This window comes from Lampris incognitus, chromosome 19 (genome assembly GCF_029633865.1).
Source record: "Lampris incognitus isolate fLamInc1 chromosome 19, fLamInc1.hap2, whole genome shotgun sequence".
Classification (NCBI taxonomy): Eukaryota; Metazoa; Chordata; class Actinopteri; order Lampriformes; family Lampridae; genus Lampris; species Lampris incognitus.
The window spans coordinates 8,925,839-8,945,691 of NC_079229.1; the positions used below are offsets into that span (position 1 = coordinate 8,925,839).

General features: G+C 41.4%; 1 protein-coding gene across 1 annotated transcript in view; it reads left to right on the forward strand.

Moving 5' to 3' along the window:
* LOC130129504 (disco-interacting protein 2 homolog C-like) overlaps positions 1–19,853 on the forward strand; it is a 76,502-nt gene that overhangs the window by 32,953 nt on the left and 23,696 nt on the right. Inside the window, exons 16-25 of the mRNA XM_056299052.1 lie at positions 3,498–3,617; positions 6,137–6,251; positions 6,826–6,965; positions 8,008–8,144; positions 9,206–9,414; positions 14,304–14,418; positions 14,599–14,800; positions 15,383–15,483; positions 15,880–15,960; positions 16,372–16,495. Coding sequence (XP_056155027.1) covers positions 3,498–3,617; positions 6,137–6,251; positions 6,826–6,965; positions 8,008–8,144; positions 9,206–9,414; positions 14,304–14,418; positions 14,599–14,800; positions 15,383–15,483; positions 15,880–15,960; positions 16,372–16,495 — 1,344 coding nt within the window. The remainder of the gene's footprint in view (positions 1–3,497; positions 3,618–6,136; positions 6,252–6,825; positions 6,966–8,007; positions 8,145–9,205; positions 9,415–14,303; positions 14,419–14,598; positions 14,801–15,382; positions 15,484–15,879; positions 15,961–16,371; positions 16,496–19,853) is intronic.

Sequence of the window (19,853 nt, forward strand, 5' to 3'; positions counted from 1 at the left end):
TCTCTGCGGGTGCTCCGGTTTCCCCCAACATCAAAATGATATGCATGTTAAGGTTAATACTCCTACCTGTGCCTCTGACTGAGTCATGGCAAGACGAACTGGAGTTGGTCTCCGGGCACTGCACGGTGGCTGCCCACTTCTCCTAGCTACACAGCTAGGATGGGTTAAGTGCAGAGAATAATTTCCCCACAGGGAATTAATAAAGTATATCCAAATCAAACACGGACAAAATCACAGAACGGAAATAATTACAAAATATTTTAATCTGTTAACAGGTATGTCAAATCATAATCTGACCTTAATTGTAAGAAAACTCACAAAACAATGATTTTTATACAGACAACAGGGTAAAAGTTAATGTCATACCCAAAATCTTAGTCAGTCCATTTGAAGTAAAGCAGTTGGGCTGGTATGATGTTCTGCGGTCTGATGACATACAAAAGACATCTAATGTTATGATGATCAGAGTCAGTGAGACGAAAAATGAAGCTGGTAAAAAGGTCCCACACTTGCGTAAAAAATATAATTCACCATGGTTAAATGCGCATCTTGGAGGTTAATGAAGCAGAGAGACTTAGCATTGAAGGCAGGTCTTAAATCTGGATTACCACATAAGAGAAAATTTAAGGGATTGCAAAACAGTAAAAGTATTAAAAGTAACGAAAGTGGTAAAAGAACTGAGAAAGGCCAAAGCTGATTATTTTATTAAACCAATCAATGATTCTAAGGGAAATAGTAAATCAATTTGGGAAAATGTTAATAAAATTACAAAGAAGGAGGGTAAATCAGTTCAAAATTGGGTAATAAAGGAACAGTCAAAAGTGATAGAAGATAAAGAATAAATAGCCAATTTTTTTTATTTCATTCTTTGTGGATCCAGTACAATGTCTGGCGAGGAATTCTGGTTTAAGATCGAGAGTTCTTGAACCTGCAAATAATGAATTCCCTGTTTTCACAATTGAAAATGCCTCAGAATCTACAGTAATGAAAACACGATGGCCTAAAAGGGTATAAGGATGTGTTTGATATCAATGCAAGATTTTTTTAAAAATTATAAATGGCCTGACGGCCTGTCCAGGGTGTCTCCCCGCCTGCCGCCCAATTACTGCTGGGATGTGCTCCAGCATCCTCGCAACCCTGAGAGCAGGATAAGCGGTTCGGATAATGGATGGATGGATGGATAATATATAAGCCTTTAACTCATCTGATTTATCTATCAATAACAAATTCCTATTTTCCTTCTTTCTGGAAGATTGCATTCGTGACCCATTTCTTTAAATCAGGTGAAAGAACTATCCCATCAAGTTATAGACTGATTAATATCCTTCTAGTGACTTCTAAAATTGCAGAAAAAGTACTTTGTGATCAGCTAGTTTCTCATTTAAATGAAGGTGAATTTACTCTACACCCAATACAATTTGGTTTCAGAAAGCAACATTTGACAGAAAAAGCAAATTGCTTTTTTGTTGAACAAATTAAGTCATCTTGATAAGGGTGGTGTTGTTGGAGCTGTGTTTTTTTTATTATTATGATTTTTTATTTTTTTATTTTGAGGTACTTTATTGATCCCTGTGGGGAAATTATACTCTGCATTTAACCCATCCTAGCTGTGTAGCTCGGAGCAGTGGGCAATCACCATGCAGTACCCGGGGACTAACTCCAGTTCGTCTTGCCATGCTTCGGTCAAGGGCACAGACAGGAGTATAAACCCTAATATGCATGTCCTTTTTTTTTATGGTGAGGGAAAGCAGAGCACCTGGAGAAAACCCACCGCAGACAGGAGGAATGGTAAATGGGCGGATGACCTGGGATTACCCCCAAGGTTGGACAGCCCTGGGGTTCGAACCCAGGACCTTCTTGCTGTGAGGCAACAGCACTAACCACTGTGCCACAGTGCTGTCATTTTTAGATTTTAAGTGGGCATTTGACACAGTTAATCACAATGCTTTACTTTCAAAACTCTCTAAATGTAATTTATCTGTCAATGCCCTGACCTGGATGTAATTCGACATTAAATAAGAGGAAACAATGTAAAAGAGTGGTTGATAAGTGTTTACATTTACTAGTTGTACAGTAGGGGTCCCTCAAGGTTCTATTTTAGAGCCAATTTTGTTTGGTGTGTATATATATATATATATATATATATATATATATATATATATATATATATTAATAATCTCGCTCATATATGTCTAGATGTTAGCATCCAAATGTATGCTGATGATACTGATTTTTGCCCATGCAAGATCTAAAGAATTATGCTGCAGCCACACTGACAGCTGCAATGAGCAAGGTATTGGATTGGCTAGCCAATTAATGCTTAAACCTTAATGTAAGTAAAACCGTGTGCATGTATTTCACAGTGATGATCAATAATTAAGTTAATCCTGACATTTTAATAAATGATGAAGTCATTACATATGTGACACATTAAATATCTAGGCATTATAACTGACACAAACCTGTCTTTCAAAAAACAATTTAGTAGGGTCATCAGCAATGTTAAGTTTAATCTTAATAATTTCAAGAGCATCAGGCACCAGTTTTCTCCGTCTGCTGCAAAACTTTTTGTATATACTATGATCCCCCCCCCATCTGTCTTACTGCATAACAACCTGGTCACAGGCAGGTGTGACTACATTCAAGCCTGTGTACTTATGTATAAACAAATCCTAAAAGTACTAGATAAAAAGCACTGTAACAGCCTGAAAAAATATAATTTCCTCAATTTTGATAATTTATTTTACTCTGATGCATGCCTGATGTTTAAAATTATTCATAATCTCACACCTGTGCTCTTAGAGTGCCAGTAGGACTAGAGCGTCTACTAGGGTTGACTAGGTACCACAGTTCAGAAAGACAGCCTTTGGTCAATCTGCTTTCTCAGTTAAAGTAGTGAGGCAGTGGAATTCCATACTCACAAACATTAGAAACTCAGGACGCTTTGTAGTGTTGAAAACCAGCCTCACACTTTGGCTAAAGTCAGCACAAATATGTCGCCACCAATGATTGCCTTGTATTCATTGTATTTATCATACTGATTCGATTTATCTCCCACTGATGGATGTTTTATGTATTGTGCTGTGTATTTGCTGTTCTGTGGTTGTTTTTGTGTCTTTTGTCTGCCTGCCCAGGGACAACAGATGTAAATTAGCTGCTAGCTAACTCTTGTGCAATTACTTTTTAATTGTGTGCTATCCTTGCAAAAATAAACAATAAAAGAGAAAAGAGAAAATTTCTTTTTAAAAGCGGCAAGCATCACAGAAGACAATAACATGGAAAACACTGAGAATCATGGTCATTTTGTTTTTACTATTGTAATTTATTAGTGTAAGAATGAGTAAAAAGACAAAAACATGAATAGAAAGGGTGGGAAAAAAACAGATTTCATTGGGCCCTATTGATTAAATGTTATTTATTTGGCTGAATCTGTGTGTGTGTGTGTGGGTGTGGGTGTGGGTGTGTGTGTGTGTATACATGTGCGTGTCTCCCTTCAGCCAAGGTTGCGTGTGTGAAGTCCCGAGACATGCACTGGGCGCTGGTGGCCCACAAAGACCAGAAGGACATCAACCTGAGCTCGCTCCGTATGCTGCTGGTTGCTGATGGATCCAACCCTTGTAAGAGTCTGTCTCTCTGACATCAGATACAAACTCACTAAACTAAGTCTAAGAAAAGTCCTGCCAATCTCTCTTTCCCCAAGACATTTTTATATCCTAATGACACGTTTGTCTTTTTATGTATGTTTGTGTTATGTTTGAAGTGAAAAATAATTCTTTTACCTTATTTATTCCTTTCTTTTTCTTGCGCTCTTATAGTCAGTAGGTAGTTCAAGGTCTACTGTCTTAGGCGCTTTTACACCGATCTTTAACCTCCTCTCTATTGGTTCCTTGTATAGGTGATGAAGAAAGGGAATCTTATTCTACTATTGTAATCATTTATAGTTATAGTTTTGGCTTTCAGGGTTTCACCATGTCTCCTTCTCACATAAACTCAAACTTGTGGGTATCTTTTTTGTCCCTGCATACAGTTTAGGTATATTGAAGGTGTATATTGAGCAGTGAGTTTAGCCTAGCTTAGCTCAATTGCTGGATGTCAACCGGGATCATTAGCAGCTCCTCTCAAAAGAGTAAAACCCCTTCTCTGAGGTCGATCATTAATACATTTTACTCGTTAGCCTTGCGTTAAAAATTTTCTTAACCAATGTTTTCACAAGTATATGCAAAGTCCTAAGAGTAGATAGCAGTTTTGAACTATTTTGCGTAATATTCAAATGACTGTGTATTACTTGTTTTCTTACATACCTGTGGAGGCATTGAGGTGTTTAGGAGAGATGACGAAGTTTTTAACTGGCTTGTTTAACACAATCTTGGAACGTGAGAGGATGCCTGAGGAGTGTAGAGAAGCATACTGGTACCGATTTTCAGGAATAAGGGCGATGTGCAGAGCTGTGATAACGACAGAGGTATAAAGTTGATCAGCCACTGCATGAAGATAGGAGCAAGAATAATAGAGGCTAAGGTTAAGAGGAGAGGTGATGATTAGTGAGCAGCAGTATGGTTTCATGCCATGAAAGAGCACCACAGATGTGATGATTGCTTTGAGAATGTTGATGGAGAAGTATAGAGAAGGTCAGAAGGAGTTAGATTGTGTCTTTGTGGATTTAGAGAAAGCATATGACAGGGTGCCGAGAGAGGAGGTGTGGTATTGTATCAGGAAGTCGGGAGTGGTAGAGAAGTATGTAGGAGTGGTGCAGGATATGTATGTGGGCAGTGTTACAGTGGTGAGGTGTGTGGTAGGAATGACAGATGGGTTCAAGGTGGAGGTGGGATTACATCAAGGATCGGCTCTGAGCCCTTTCTTGTTTGCAATGGTGATGGACAGGTTGATGGACGAGATCAGGCAGGAGTCTCCGTGGTCTATGAAGTTCACGGATGACACTGTGATCTGTATTGAGAGTAGGGTGTAAGTTGAGGAGAGCCTGGAGAGGTGGAGGTATGCACTGGAGAGAAGAGGAATGAAAGTCAGTTGGAGTAAGACGGAATACATATGGGTGAATGAGAGGGGGGACGTCGGAATGGTGAGGATGCAAGGAGTAGAGGTGACGAAGGTGTATTATGAGTTTAAATACTTGGGGTCAACCGTTAAAGTAAGTTAAAGTAGGAGAGGTGAAGAAGAGAGTGCAGGCAGGGTGGAGAGGGTGGAGAAGGATGTTATGAGTGATTTGTGACAGAAGGGTACCAGCAAGAGTTAAATGGAAGGTTGACAAGATGGTTGTGAGACAACTATGTTGTATGGTTTGGAGACAGTGGCACTGACGAAAAGACAGGTGGAGCTGGAGGTGGCAGAGTTGAAGTTGCTAAGATTTTCATTGGGAGTGACAAAGAAGGACAGGATTATGAACGAGTATAGTAGAGGGACAGCTCAGGTTGGACGGTTTGGAAACAAAGCAAAAGAGGCAAGATTGAGATGGTTTGGACATGTGTGAAGGAGAGATGCTGGGTATATTGGGAGAAGGATACTGAATATGGAGTTGCCAGGGAAGAGAAAAAGAGGAAGACCAAAGAGGAGGTTTATGGATGTGGTGAGGGAGGACATGCAGGTGGCTGGTATGACAGAAGAAGATGCAGAGGACAGGAAGAGATAGAAATGAATGATCCGCTGTGGCGACCCCTAATGGGAGCAGCCGAAAGTAGTAGTAATAGATTACTTGTTTTCTTTCGGTTTCAGACATATTTTGATTTTATTTGTTCGGTTATGTTAGTGTTAGGGTTAACCTTAGCTCTCTGTTTTTATGGTTAAACTGATCTTTTTAAACAGTTTTGTTCTGAGGAAATGCCAAATGATAGATGTTAAATGGTAGAATAAAAAATAAATTTTTTGAACACTTTTCAAGGTTTAGTGGGAAATGCAACTCTGTGGTTGGTAAACATACCAGTAATACTGACTGAATACTCAGCTGTAAATGAAAAATGTCTGACAATTTGTTTAAATGGATGTGTAACTAATCAATAGTTTGCCTGCTCTGTGGTATCTCTTGCTGATTCCAACCATATATCAATCTCACATCTCCCCTATGATCTAATGATCTATCCCTCTATCTCTCTCATCCCTCCTTCCCTTCCTCCTTCTGCTGCAGGGTCCATCTCATCATGTGATGCTTTCCTAAATGTGTTCCAGAGCAAAGGGTTGAGGGCAGAGGTCATCTGCCCCTGTGCCAGCTCCCCTGAAGCACTCACTGTAGCCATCAGGAGGTAGAGACACACACACACACACACACACACGAAAAATATATATACACATACACAAACATTAGGTGTAGTCTTTATCTATCTATCTATCTATCTATCTATCTATCTATCTATCTATCTATCTATCTATCTATCTATCTATCTATCTATCTATCTATCTATCTATCTATCTATCTATCTATCTATCTATATAGATATAGATATAGATATATAGGAGTAGCTTTATTGACAGCTGATGATTGCTTATGGCATGAAACAGGTTTGTGCTGTCTCATAAAGAATTTACTTGACTCACTTGACTCTTATTTGTTGAGCACTTTCCCTACTGTTGAGTGTTTCTTTTAACAAAGTTTTATATATATATTTGGTTTCAGTTCTAACCATCTAATCAAGGTCTGTATTAACACCTTGGATGCAATGTGAACGCAATCAACCCGCTGGTGGGTCTGAAAAGTAGCGATGGTTAACTCCCACTCCCAGTGACCAGGACTGAGACTCACATCACTGTGTTTAATTATTCATTATTTATCATTTAATTGGTCACTAACAAGCCCATCCTAATGCGTGTTTCCTCCAGGCCGGTGGAGGACAGCAGCCAGCCCCCAGGTCGGGGGGTTCTATCTATGCAGGGTCTGAGTCACGGGGTGGTCCGGGTCGACACAGAAGAACGCCTCTCAGTGCTCACCGTCCAAGATGTTGGCACTGTCATGCCAGGAGGTGGATGTGCGTGTGTGTGTTTGTGTGGTATGGTCTTACTAAGTGCCATACCAGGATTTGTGTGTGTGTGTGTGTGTGTGTGTGTATGTAAGTAACCATGTGTATACATTCTTGTATGGTATATTTAGCTGTGTGTGCCTAAGAATTAAATTGCTTATTGTGCGACGTTTGTAGAGAAATCCGTTAAGTTCATTTAATCGTAAAATTACTTTTGTGAGTGCAAAAATGTAGAAGCTTTCCTTTTCATCAATGTCCAATATCAGGCACACACTTTCTACATATGACCGAATCTGCAAAGTGAGTTCCCATTTTCAAAATAAAAAGCGGTTTCAGTACATGTAAAAAAATAATTTCGCTATTAATGCAAACAGCATCAGTTGAGTTGACATTTGTACTCTCGGGAAATTGTCATGTACTTTTTACACTGTAATTTAGAACAAAAAGAAGCTTGAACTAAACAACACATGCAGAGTCTACTTACAAAAACTGGGCATCCACCATTTGGAAAAACTGACGCTATTAAACTGCTATAAGCTATATAAGCCTTTTGATGAAATTACATAACTTATCTGCCAAAATTGAAACACATTTGCACAATAGAAACTGTAATTAAGGTAATAGATGATGAACCTTAGGTTATGGGTCTTCACATTACATAAAAAAAATCCCCTCACAGTGTTTTAGTGATGTTAGTGGAAAATGTTGTATTGAAGAAGTTTAATTTTGCACTTTTATTTTGATCCATTAACTTTCAGGTTAATAGATTGGAACAACGCCATAGAAAGTATTGTGTTACTTCATTTCTCTCTGTTAAGATCTCACTAGATGATTCTTTGCTGAGATAATTATAAAGAAACGCCCCCCCCCCCAAATGTACTTTCTTTAAAGATCTGAGCACATGAAGAAAGGGAACTGAAATAGTAACAATGAAAAGAGGACCTTGGCATTTCAAGGAGAACAAGTTTAATGACGTGAGACCCACATGCTCACACTGTCTTGTTCTCTCCTTCGCTCTCTTTCCCCTCCTCTGCCCTCTCCTCAGCCCTGGTTTGTGTGGTGAAACCGGAGGGCGTTCCTTTGCTGTGCCGCACCGATGAGATCGGGGAGCTGTGTGTGTGTTCTGTTGCCACCGGCACCTCATACTATGGCCTCACCGGCATGACCAAGAACACGTTTGAGGTGAGGACCAGAGAGAGAGGACATGTTACTGTTTGATCCCAACAAAAGTACACTGACTTCCTTAGGTCAAAGGTTGAATCCCTGCAATAGACAATATTCATCCACTTGTCCTGTCAAAGTGTCCGTGAGCAAGACCCCTAACCCCTTACATCTAAATCTTTGTAAGCATAGTAGGGATTTAACAAATACCCACCAATCAAAGTGTGAGACAAGAAAGTTTGTCCACTCTGCCACCAGCTTCACCAAATAGCCATCATGCAGAGGTTCTGTTCTATTCATCTGATTAATCTTGGAATGTATTGGTTTCTGTAGTTGGTGGTTATGATTCAGTAAAATGAGACCCAATTTGATTTGCAACAATACATTTTTTCTTTCAGAAAAGGAAATGGGGGATTATTCAAATCTTGGTGTTGACCTTGTAAAAAAAAAGAGAATAAAATGTATTTTTAATTAGGGCTTAGATGTCCTCCATCAGAGATGTGAATGGTAAGTAAGTAAGTAGGCATACGTGCAAATATAACAATGTACGGGTGCATACACCTTGGACTATGGCCTCGTGGGGTGCAGGTGGTGTTTGAGGGCAGATTGTCATGCTGATTTGGTGTAATACCAATTGTCCATACCTTTTTCTTTCTTTCTTTCTCTTTTTTTGTTATCTATGTTTTTTATGTATGTACAAGTATTTTGTACTTTATCTTTGCTTATTAATTCATTCATTTATTATTATTATTATTATTATTGCTGTTGTGGTTGTTTTTGATGTTGGCTATTAGGGGGAAGACAATGGTTATTGGTGTCTTACCCTTTTATATATATATTTTTTTCTTTGTATTGTTTGCTTTTGTTGAGGTACAGGGGTTGGGTGAGGTGGAAGGGTGGGTGGGAAAAGAAAATATGAAAAATGGTGACCTGTAATCCCAGTATTGTTTGTTATTTGCTTATTTTTCACCAATAAAAAAAAGAGTTTTGTAAGTCTAGCCTGGTTGGATACTGTGGATAAATGCAAAACTGGGACTACATAGTGGAAAATGAGATTTAAATGTTTATGTTTTTGTTTCCAGGTTTATCCAGTGAGCTCTAGTGGGGGGCTGATCAGTGAGTATGCCTTCGTTCGAACAGGACTGCTGGGCTTCATTGGCCCAGGCGGTCTGGTCTTCATCTCCGGTAAGATGGACGGACTCATCATGGTGAGTGGGCGGAGACATAATGCAGATGACATTGTTGCCACGGCGCTGGCAGTTGAGCCAATGAAATTCGTCTACAGGGGCAGGTGAGTGTCTCCTAGGAGGGGACTCTTCAATTTAATAATACACAGGATATAATGTATCAATTGTTGCACCGTGGTCCAAAGTGAACATTCACACAAGCTAATGTAACAATCCACATCCTGCACCAGTTTTCTAACCCAGCACTGTATGTAACTCCAGTGTTAAACTGGGAACTCTCCATCACATGTGTTTCATAAAATTAGGTCCACAGTGCCTGCAGTGCAGCCTATGAAAAGAATATTGGCTCAAATGTGGCTCAAATCCATTTAACAACAACAACTTATATTTTGTATAGCGTATTTCAAGGAACCCAAGGACGCTTTACACTAGATAAGAATAAAAAAAAAAAAAGAAGATCAAAACAAATATCAAAAGACTACAGACCACAGGCCTTAGTAAAAAGGCAAGTTTTCAGTAGTCTTTTAAAATTGGCCAAAGAAGCAGCGTTGCGGATCTCTGCTGGAGTAGAGTTCCAAAGGGTGGGGGCTGCTACACTAAAGGCTCTATCCCCAAAAGTCCGTAGGCTGGTGTGGGGGTGGAAAGCAGGCCTGTGTCTGCAGACCGCAGATTCCGGGACGGAATATAGGGGTTGAGGAGGTCTGATAGGTACTGGGGGGTATGGGCATGGAGGGATTTAAAGGTGAGGAGGAGGATTTTATAAGAAATACGGGATTTGACAGGAAGCCAGTAAAGGTGGACAAGGATGGGAGTGATGTGTTGCCAGGGCTTGGTGCGGGTGAGCACCCTGGCAGCTGATTTCTGCACGTACTCAAGCCTGTCTAGGGCTTTGCTAGGTACCCCAGACAGGACTCCATTGCAATAATCCAGATGGGAGGTGATGAAGGCATGGATGGGGGTCTCTGCCACGGAGTCTGAGAGTAATGGCCGGAGTCTGGAGATGTATTTGAGGTGAAAGAAAGCAGATTTGGTGACAGATTTGATGTGTGACTGGAATGAGAGGGTGCAGTCCAGAATGATACCAAGGTTGTGGACTTCTGGGGATGGGCAGATGGAGCAGCCATCCACATTAAGGAGAAGATCTCCAACCTTCCAGAGCACCGCCTTGGAAGCCACAAGCATAAGCTCAGTCTTATTGATATTTAGCGTGAGTAGATTTGATGGCATCCAAAATGTTTTTTTTAATATAAATTAATTTCTGATTTTTCCCTTTTTCTCCCAATTTAGTGGCCAATCGATCCCTATTTTAGTTCAAACACCCACCCTCGTGCTGCATGCGTTTGCCAACTGCATCTCTCCGGCCAGCAGTCTCGAAGGAGACGCCTCGCCACTTTTGTGACAAGGCGAATCCAGGCCGAACCACTGCTTTTTCTGACACACACAGAGACGCATTCATGTGACGACCACAAGCCGACTCCGCCGCCGTCCCTAAGACAGCATTGCCAATTATTGTTGCTTCATCGAGTCCGGCCATAGTCGGATCTGAAGAGACCGGACATCCAAATTTTTATTTGGTGGAGGCAGTTAACAAGGGATTGTGGGGGGAGCTGAGAGGATGGGCTAGTGTTGAGATAAAGCTGCATGTCATCAGTGTCGCAATGGAAACTTAAACTGTGGTGACGGATGATCTGACCAAGGGGGAGCATGTAGATGGTAAAGAGGAGGGGCCCAAGCACTGAGCCTTGTGGCGCACCTTGGTTGACTGGGGCTAGGGTGGAACTGGATTCTCTGATGGTGACAAACTTTCCTGTTGGTGGGATATGACTGGAACCAGGAGAAAGCTACACCAATGAGGCCTAGGTATTCAGATAAGTAGTTGGGGGGAATGGTGTGGGAATTGGTGTCAAAGGCTGCTGAGAGGTCCAGGATGATGAGAATACGGATAGATTCAGTTTGTGGCACAGAAAAAAACATATCCAGATAGAGCCAGTTAAGAGTGGTCAGTGCTTATAGCACTACAAAATTATTTTCAACTGCAGCTTTCATTCACTTGTGAAATTTTTTTTGACATGAAACAATCACAAAAATGTAAAAGTGATGAAAGCAAAGTAATAATTGAGATTAGCATTGTAGTTTGACATTAATTTAGATCCCCTGTCCCTAAGTAACTACAGACCAATCTCCAAATTGTCTTTCTTATCTAAGGTTCTGGAGAGTGTAATTTCATCCCAATTATTTCTTTTATGAACACTAATAGTGTTTTTAACAGTTTCCAGTCTGGTTTTAGAGCACGTCATAGTACCAAGACAGCTCTAGTTAAGGTCACAAATGACCTACTGCTGACTGAAGACAGAGGTGACTGCTCGATTTTATTTCTTTTAGACTTAAGTGCTGCCTTTGACACAGCCCTAAACAGCATTCTCTTACATCGCTTAGAGACATGAGTTGGGATCAAGGGCTTGGCTCTTAGTTTATTATGCTCTTACATCACCAACAGAACTTTTTGTGTTCTGAGTAAATACTTCCTTGATGGCTCAGTTGAGTTGTGGTGTCCCTCAAGGCTCAGTTCTTGTCCCCTTTTTGTTTTCTATATACATGCTGCCCCTTTGCCAGGTCATTCAAAATCATGATGTGTTTTACCATTTTTATGCTGATAACACTCAGTTATACATGCCAATAAAACTCACAGATCCTAGCACCCTATCAAATCTCACAACTGTCCTCTCTGACATTAAATCCTGGATGTCTGAAAATGTTCTTAAATGTAATGATGATAAGTCTGAGGTCATTCTGTTCAGTCCCCCAAATTCCATCAGTCCTTTTGGTACTAATCTTCGTGATGTCAGGTAGTCTTAAGCAGGCTGCCAAGAATCTTGGGGTAATATTCGATGCTAACCTTGGTTTTATTATAATCAAATCAAACATGATGTTCAGTTATGTTTTCTCCAGCTCAAGGTAATCTCCAAAATTAGGTCATTTTTATCAACTGCCGATCTGCAAAAAGTTGTATATGCTTTTATCTATTCTTGGCTTTACTATTGCAACACACTTTACTTGGGTATCAGCAGGGGCTCCCTCCACCATCTGCAGTTGGTACAAAACGCCGCTGCTCGGCTTATTACCGGGACAAAGAAGCATCACCATATCATGCCTGTGCTTGTTTCCCTACACTGGCTCCCTGTTATATTTCGAATTGATTTTAAAATTTTATTGCTCAGTTTTAAGGCCTTAAACGGTATTGCTCCTACATGCATTTCTGGTTTATTGACCTGGTATACGCCCTCTCGAAAATTAAGAGCTGCAAATGATTATCTGCTGGTTATTCTTAGGTCTCGGTTTGTCACAAAGGGTGATCAGTCTTTTGCTGTTAGAGCCCCCACACTATGGAACTCTCTTCCTATCTAACTAAGGCAAACCAAGTCTCTAGCTTCTTTTAAATCTCGTCTTAAATCTTTTCTTTTTGTGAAAGCTTTTACAAATGTTTGAGATTGTTTTTATTCATACTGTTTTTATTTTTACTCTTACATATTTGGTCTTATTCTTATTTTTGCCTTGTCTGGTTTTATTTCTTTGTAAAGCCCTTTGTAACATTGTTTCAGAAAAGTGTTTGGTTGGGCGTCCCTACAGACACAATTGGCTGTGTCTGCGGGTGGGAAGCCAGATGTGGGTATGTGTCCTGGTCGCTGCACTAGCGCCTCCTCTGGTCGGTCGGGGCACCTGCTCGGGGAGGCAGGGGGAACTGGGGAGAATAGCGTGATCCTCCCACGTGCTACGTCCCCCTGGTGAAACTCCTCACTGTCAGGTGAAAAGGAGTGGCTTGGCAACTCCACATGTATCGGTGGAGGCATGTGGTAGTCTGCAGCCCTCCTTGGATTGGCAGAGGGGGTGGAGCAGAGACCGGGACTGCTCGGAGAATGGGGTAATTGGCCAAGTGCAATTTAGGAAAAAAAGGGGAGGAAATCCCCCCCCCCCCCAAAAAAAAGTAAAAAGAAAAATGCTATATAAGTTATTATTATTATTATTATCATGTACTTCATTAAGTGAGGCATTTAGTGGGATGTGAGAAAAAAAATTCAATGATTTATCACTCATACATTTTGATCACCCCACCCCACAGCCCCCCAACCCACCCCCCTCGACATGTCATAAGCTACATAGAAAGATTGAGGTTTTTACGAAATCCATTTTATCTCACAATCAACATTGCCTACCTCTGCGACCACTCTTGTCATCAAGATACCAATGTCAAGACACATCTATTTTGACAACACTTGATCAGTCAGGGTCAGTACAAAGTTTTGGATTGAGAAGATGCTCAAACAGATTTTCAGAAAGCTGATAGATGATAATAGTGTTTTTGAGAATAAGATTGAGAAGCACAGTAGCCATGTGGTCTTCAACCATGCGTTGTGGCGAGCCATGACACCAGCTGATCTCACTAATTAACGCACCTTCAACAAGAGAAGGTGAGCTAATTAGTGAAATCAGCTGGTGTTGTGATTGGTTGGAATGAAAACAAGTCTCTCCCTGGCATATGGTGGAAGACTCCTTGGTTATAGGATGTGTGTGTGTGCGCGCGTGTGTGTGAAAGAGAGAGAGAGAGGAAGTGTAGTTGTGTGTGTTTGCATATATATATATATATATATATATATATATATATATATGTGTGTGTGTGTGTGTGTGTGTGTGTATGTATGTATGTATGTATGTATGTATGTATGTATGTATGTATGTATGTATGTATGTATGTATGTATGTATGTATGTATGTATGTATGTATGTATGTATGTATGTATGTATGTATGTATGTATGTATGTATGTATGTATGTATGTATGTATGTATTATATGTCATTTTGTTAGTGTGTTTGTCAACATGTCTGTGTGAGTGTCCATGAGGTTAACGTCACTTTGGTTCTAAAGGGCTTGGGAAATTGAACTGAATGAATTTCAGCGAGTCAGGTCTGAGACTCATTGTCTCCCATTTCCTACAGGATTGCGGTGTTTTCAGTGACAGTGCTGAGAGATGAGAGGATTGTGGTGGTGGCTGAACAGAGGCCTGACTCCACAGAGGAGGACAGCTTCCAATGGATGAGCCGTGTGCTGCAGGTAATAATAATAATAAGAATCACTGGAAGATATTATGTTAACTGTGTGGAATGTGCATATTCTCTTTACGTTCCTACCAGACTCTCCCTGTCTTCTGTGTTGTTTTTTTCAGGATACTCCATTTTACACCTACTGAAAATCTGTTTGTGTTTCACCCTCCTGCCTCTCCTCTCTTCCCAGGCGATAGACAGTATCCACGGGGTCGGGGTGTTCTGCCTCGCCCTGGTTCCCGCCAACACCCTCCCTAAGACGCCGCTGGGGGGCATCCACCTGTCTGAGACCAAGCAGCTGTACCTGGAGGGGGGGCTGCACCCCTGCAATGTCCTCATGTGCCCCCACACCTGTGTCACCAACCTGCCCAAACCGCGACAGAAGCAGCCAGGTTAGAGCATGGGTGTCCCTTCAAAAAGTCCGAGGCAGTTTAAAAACCACTCAGAGTTGAACTGGTCAGCGAACATGTGTGAGATGAATAAAAGTTTGATAAATTGTGTAAAATATACTGTATGTTCCAAAAACACACTATATGTGTGTGTATATGTCTGTGTAAAATGCATGTTCCTGTCTATTTGTCTGTGGGCCTGTCAGCCTGTCTTAATAAATTATAGAATTTGACTTCTCACTGTAAAAGCCAATGTTTTTAAAGCCTTTCAGGACTTATTCGTACCTTTTTGATGCCTCTAAACTGATATTTATGTTTGCTATTTTGTCGCAACAATTTTGCATCTCAACACTACCATTTTATTTTAGGGATGCAAATCCAGTCACTTAATTTGGGATGCAAATTAACTAATTTGATTTTAAGATGGTGATTTTGTTAAAAAAAACAGTCTTATCTATGTCAGTATGTGCTGGTAAAGCGGACATTAGTTGATTTTTGAATGCGCCCATGAACACTGAATGTACATGTTTTCATGGTCAATCTCGTGTGTGTGTGTGTGTGCGTGCGTGTGTGTGTGTGTTACAGAGATTGGGCCTGCCTCTGTGATGGTAGGGAATCTGGTATCAGGAAAGAGGATTGCCCAGGCCAGTGGCAGAGACTTGGGACAGACTGATGACAATGACCAGGTAGACACACACACAACAACTACATATACAGCAATTCTGATAACACATGAAGTTACTTTGACAAGAGAGAAACAATTAAACCTGCCAGGAATAACTGACAGACAAATTAACGCGCTGGGCTCTAGCTCCTTAGTACATTTAGTTCACTGCACTGGGCTCTAGCACCTGGGGTACTGCACAAACACACACACAAACACCGATGTACCGTTTATTTATTTGTTATATTTCCTTTTTTGTTTCCTGGTTCAATATTTATATGGTGTGTTTTGTTAATAATTGAAAAATACAAAGTGACTTATTAAAAAAAAAGCGAGAAAACACTCATTCAGCCTGTCATAACAAACTCACTTAGTATGTGTTATGAACCTTGTTGAAATGATGTCCTATCTTGTGCAGTTCCTGTTCCTGTCAGAGGTTCTGCAGTGGAGAGCTCAGACTACACCGGACCACATTCTCTACACTCTGCTCAGTTCACGGGTAATTCAGGTCTCAAACAGTCACCCTAACCTTTAACTCCAACCCTAAAAGAGGTTCCACACCTTAATACGTTTAAATACAACAGGACATCTTGTCTGATCCAGTTGGACAGTTTAACATACGGTCTCCGAACTAATCCCAATGTCTTTGGTTTAAAACCAAACATACTATACTGCATGTTTTCCCCTCACACTTGATCCTGTTTGCTTTCTCTCTCCTAACTTTCCTGCCTCATAAAGAAAAGAAAAAAAAAACAGCCAAAGAAAATCGCAAGAAAACTTCCAACACTGACTTAAAGCCTTAAAATTCTTTCTACTGACTCTGACATCTTTTTCAAACTCAGAATATAAACCTTGTATCCCGTACTCCATCTTGCATTATCTCTCCGTTTCTCTCCCTCTCATTCTCCAGGGGGCGGTGTCCAGCTCGCTGACCTGTCTGCAGCTTCATAAGAGGGCAGAACGAGTGGCAGCCCTGTTGCTTGAAAGAGGGGGTCTTCAGGAAGGAGACCACGTAGCACTGGTATACCCACCAGGTAAGGCCCCATTCACAAATGCACACAAACACACACATACAGAGGAAACCACATTTTTTGATCACATCGTATTCACGGAGGGGAGGGGGCATCGTTCAGTATCATGGGAGTAAGCGAAAAATAACTGAACATTTTAACATTAAATTTCTGAATTACCTTGAAAAAATTGCTGTGTATGATATATCCAAAATAAACCCCTTTTAAGTGTACTCTTTGATCATCATAACCAGATTATTTAAACAGTTTTAATATAGGGATGACTCCATCCAGCAACTTGTGATCCGTATAAGCAATTCTTCACTGTAACCTTGACCAGTATAAGTGGTTTTCACTGTAATTACACATCTGCACTCTGTTACCGCCCGACAAACAGTGCCGGAGCATCCAAGCCCAAACAAGCAGGCTTAAGGACAGCGTTTTCTCCACAACTCATAAGATTCCTGAACACACAGACTCTGTAAACTTGAGCATACACACACGCATCTCTGTCTCTGCCTGTCTGTCTCTCTCTCTCACTTGCAAAATTCACACTTTATTCTGCACTGTTCACTTTCTGCCATACCCCTCCTGCACTTTGTACAAATACATTGAATATATTTATTACAACTATATACCTCTGTATATACTGTTACATTTCCATGTCAACTGCTAATTTCAGATTTTAATGTGTGACTTTAGTTTAAGTTTGACCAGCCAGTCTACATGTGTTTTGTGGACTTGGAGAGGGCTTACAATCGTGTACCCCAGGACATTCTGTGGGGGGGTACTGCGGGAGTATGGGGTACCGGGGCAGTTGCTACAAGCCATCTGGTCCTTGTGTAACAAAAGTGAAAGCCGTGTCTGCATTCTCGGCACAAAGTCAAACACGTTTTCGGTGGGGTGTCGGACTCCACCAAGGTTGTCCCTTGTCTCCGATTCTATTTGTGATATTCATGGACAGGATCTCAAGGCGCAGCCAAGGTGAGGAGTGTGTCCGTTTTGGGAACCTCAGAATTGCATCTCTGCTCTTTGCAGATGATGTAGGTTTGTTGGCTTCATCAGAACACGATCTCCAGCGCGCACTGGAGTGGTTTGCTGGGTGTGAAATGGCCAGGATGAGGGTCGGCACCTCCAAGTCTGAGACCATGGTTCTCTACCAGAAAATGGTGGATTGCTCCCTCCAGGTTGGGGATAAGTTGTTGCCTCAAGTGAAGGAGTTCAAGGATCTCGGGGTCTTATTCACGAGTGAGGGTAGGATGGAGCAGGAGATTGACAGGCGAATTGGTGCAGCATCAGCAGTAATGCGGACGTTGTACCGGACCGTTGTGGTGAAGAGGGAGCTGAGCCGGAAGGCAAAGCTCTCAATTTACCAGTCAGTCTTCGTTCCAACCCTTGCTTATGGTCATGAGCTTTGGGTAGTGACCGAAAAGCTGAGATCGTGGAGATACAAGCGGCTGAAATGAGTTTCCTCCATAGGGTGTCTGGGCTCAACCTTAACGATAGGGTGAGGAGCTCATATATCTGGAGGGAGCTCGGAGTAGAGCTGCTGCTCCTTCATGTTGAAAGGAGCCAGTTGAGGTGGTTCGGGCATCTGATTAGGACGCCTCCTGGGCACCTTCCTTTGGAGGTTTACCAGGCACGACCAACTGGGTGGAGACCCCAGGGTAGACCCAGAACTCGCTGGAGGGACTAAATGTCATGGCTGGCCTGAGAATGCCTTGGGATCCCCCAGGAAGAGCTGGAGGGTGTTGCAGGGGAGAGGAGGGACGTCTGGAGTGCCCTAGTTAGCTTGCTACCACGGCAACCTGACCCCGGAGAAGCAGCTGAAGATGAATGAATGAATGACTTTAGTTTAAGGTCAAGTTTATTTTTTCCAGCCTGTAAACACTGTAAATTTTAGCTTATTTTTAGTATATTCTTAGTTATTTTTAGTTTTTAATTTCTCATGCTGTTTTTTGAGGTTGAACTGATGCCTATGACAATTTCATTGGCAGCAGTGCCTGCCGCGCTGTATTGCTTTGCATTTGACAAAAAAACCCAACTTGAACACACACAAACATGAATACACAAGAGCACATACACACATATACATATGTATGGACATGAATACAGACAAACATAAAGCAGACAGACGTATTTACATAACCTCACTCATGCAAATACACATTAACGCACATATATGTACACACTCGCGCACACGGACAGAAAAACATGCAGATATGAGTGCACATGCACAGATTGGCTCACATGCAGATGTACACATGTTTTATTTAGTATTGGTAGAGTTGGATTGCCGTCATCATCATTGCTGCGGGTACATTATTGACATAGCACCGGAGTTGTCAAGTGATAGCCTATGTTACAGCTGGCATATATTGTCTTTTATAATGGATTAATGATGATAATAATGGATTGCATTTACATAGCACTTTATCTTGACACCCAAAGTGCTTCACAGCGAAGGGGGGAAACTCGCCTCAACTACCACCAATGTGTAGCACCCACCTGGGTGATGCATGGCAGCCATTTTGCGCCAGAACGCTCACCGCACATCAGCTTGAAGTGGAGAGGGAGGAAACATTGAGCAAATTACACGGGGGATGATTAGGTGGCCAGATGGAGAGAGCCAGGTTGAGAATTTTTGCCAGGACACCAGGGGACCCCCTGCTCTTTGTGATAAGTGCCATGGGATCATTAAATGGCCACACTGAGTCAGGACCTCAGTTTCACGTCTCATCCGAGCCCTTATCTATTATTACCATCAAATATTTGTTGTCTATTACAAAATAGTGATGGTGTGCTGCTTTTTATAGTGCTGTAGTGATAACGTCAGTAAAGGTCCTAAGGTTAGTTTTCATGCCATCCCTGATGTCCACACATGAGGGGAAAGAGACAGAGAAGCTAGGCCCGCACGAGCGAAAACTGTGGCTAGCAAAGTTTAACAGGAAAAACTTCAAGGCAACTCCTTGTAGCAAATTCCGCAATTACCATTTTACCACAGCACAACATGAGCTATCAAGTCTGGAAACTTTTATTTCTTTATTCATTGCTCACTGCTTTATTAGAGTCCATCCATATTGGTCAGTTAAGGCATTCTGCAGTCCATCATCATTTCTGAAAAGTTGTCCGCAGTTAGAACACTTGAATCAAAATGACTTAAGCCAGCACACTGCAATGTCAACCAATCAACCAACCTATAAATCAATCAATCAATCAGTCAATCAAGTTGCATTTTTTATAGCGCTTTTCTAGCTGCAACAGCCACTCAAAGCAATGTCCAGGTTGTTTTGTCATGCACTGAGGCTGGAGTCCGAACGCACCGGTGACACAGCTGTAAAGACATTCTCGCTCTTCTGTGGTTAGTTACTGGTAGTGTATT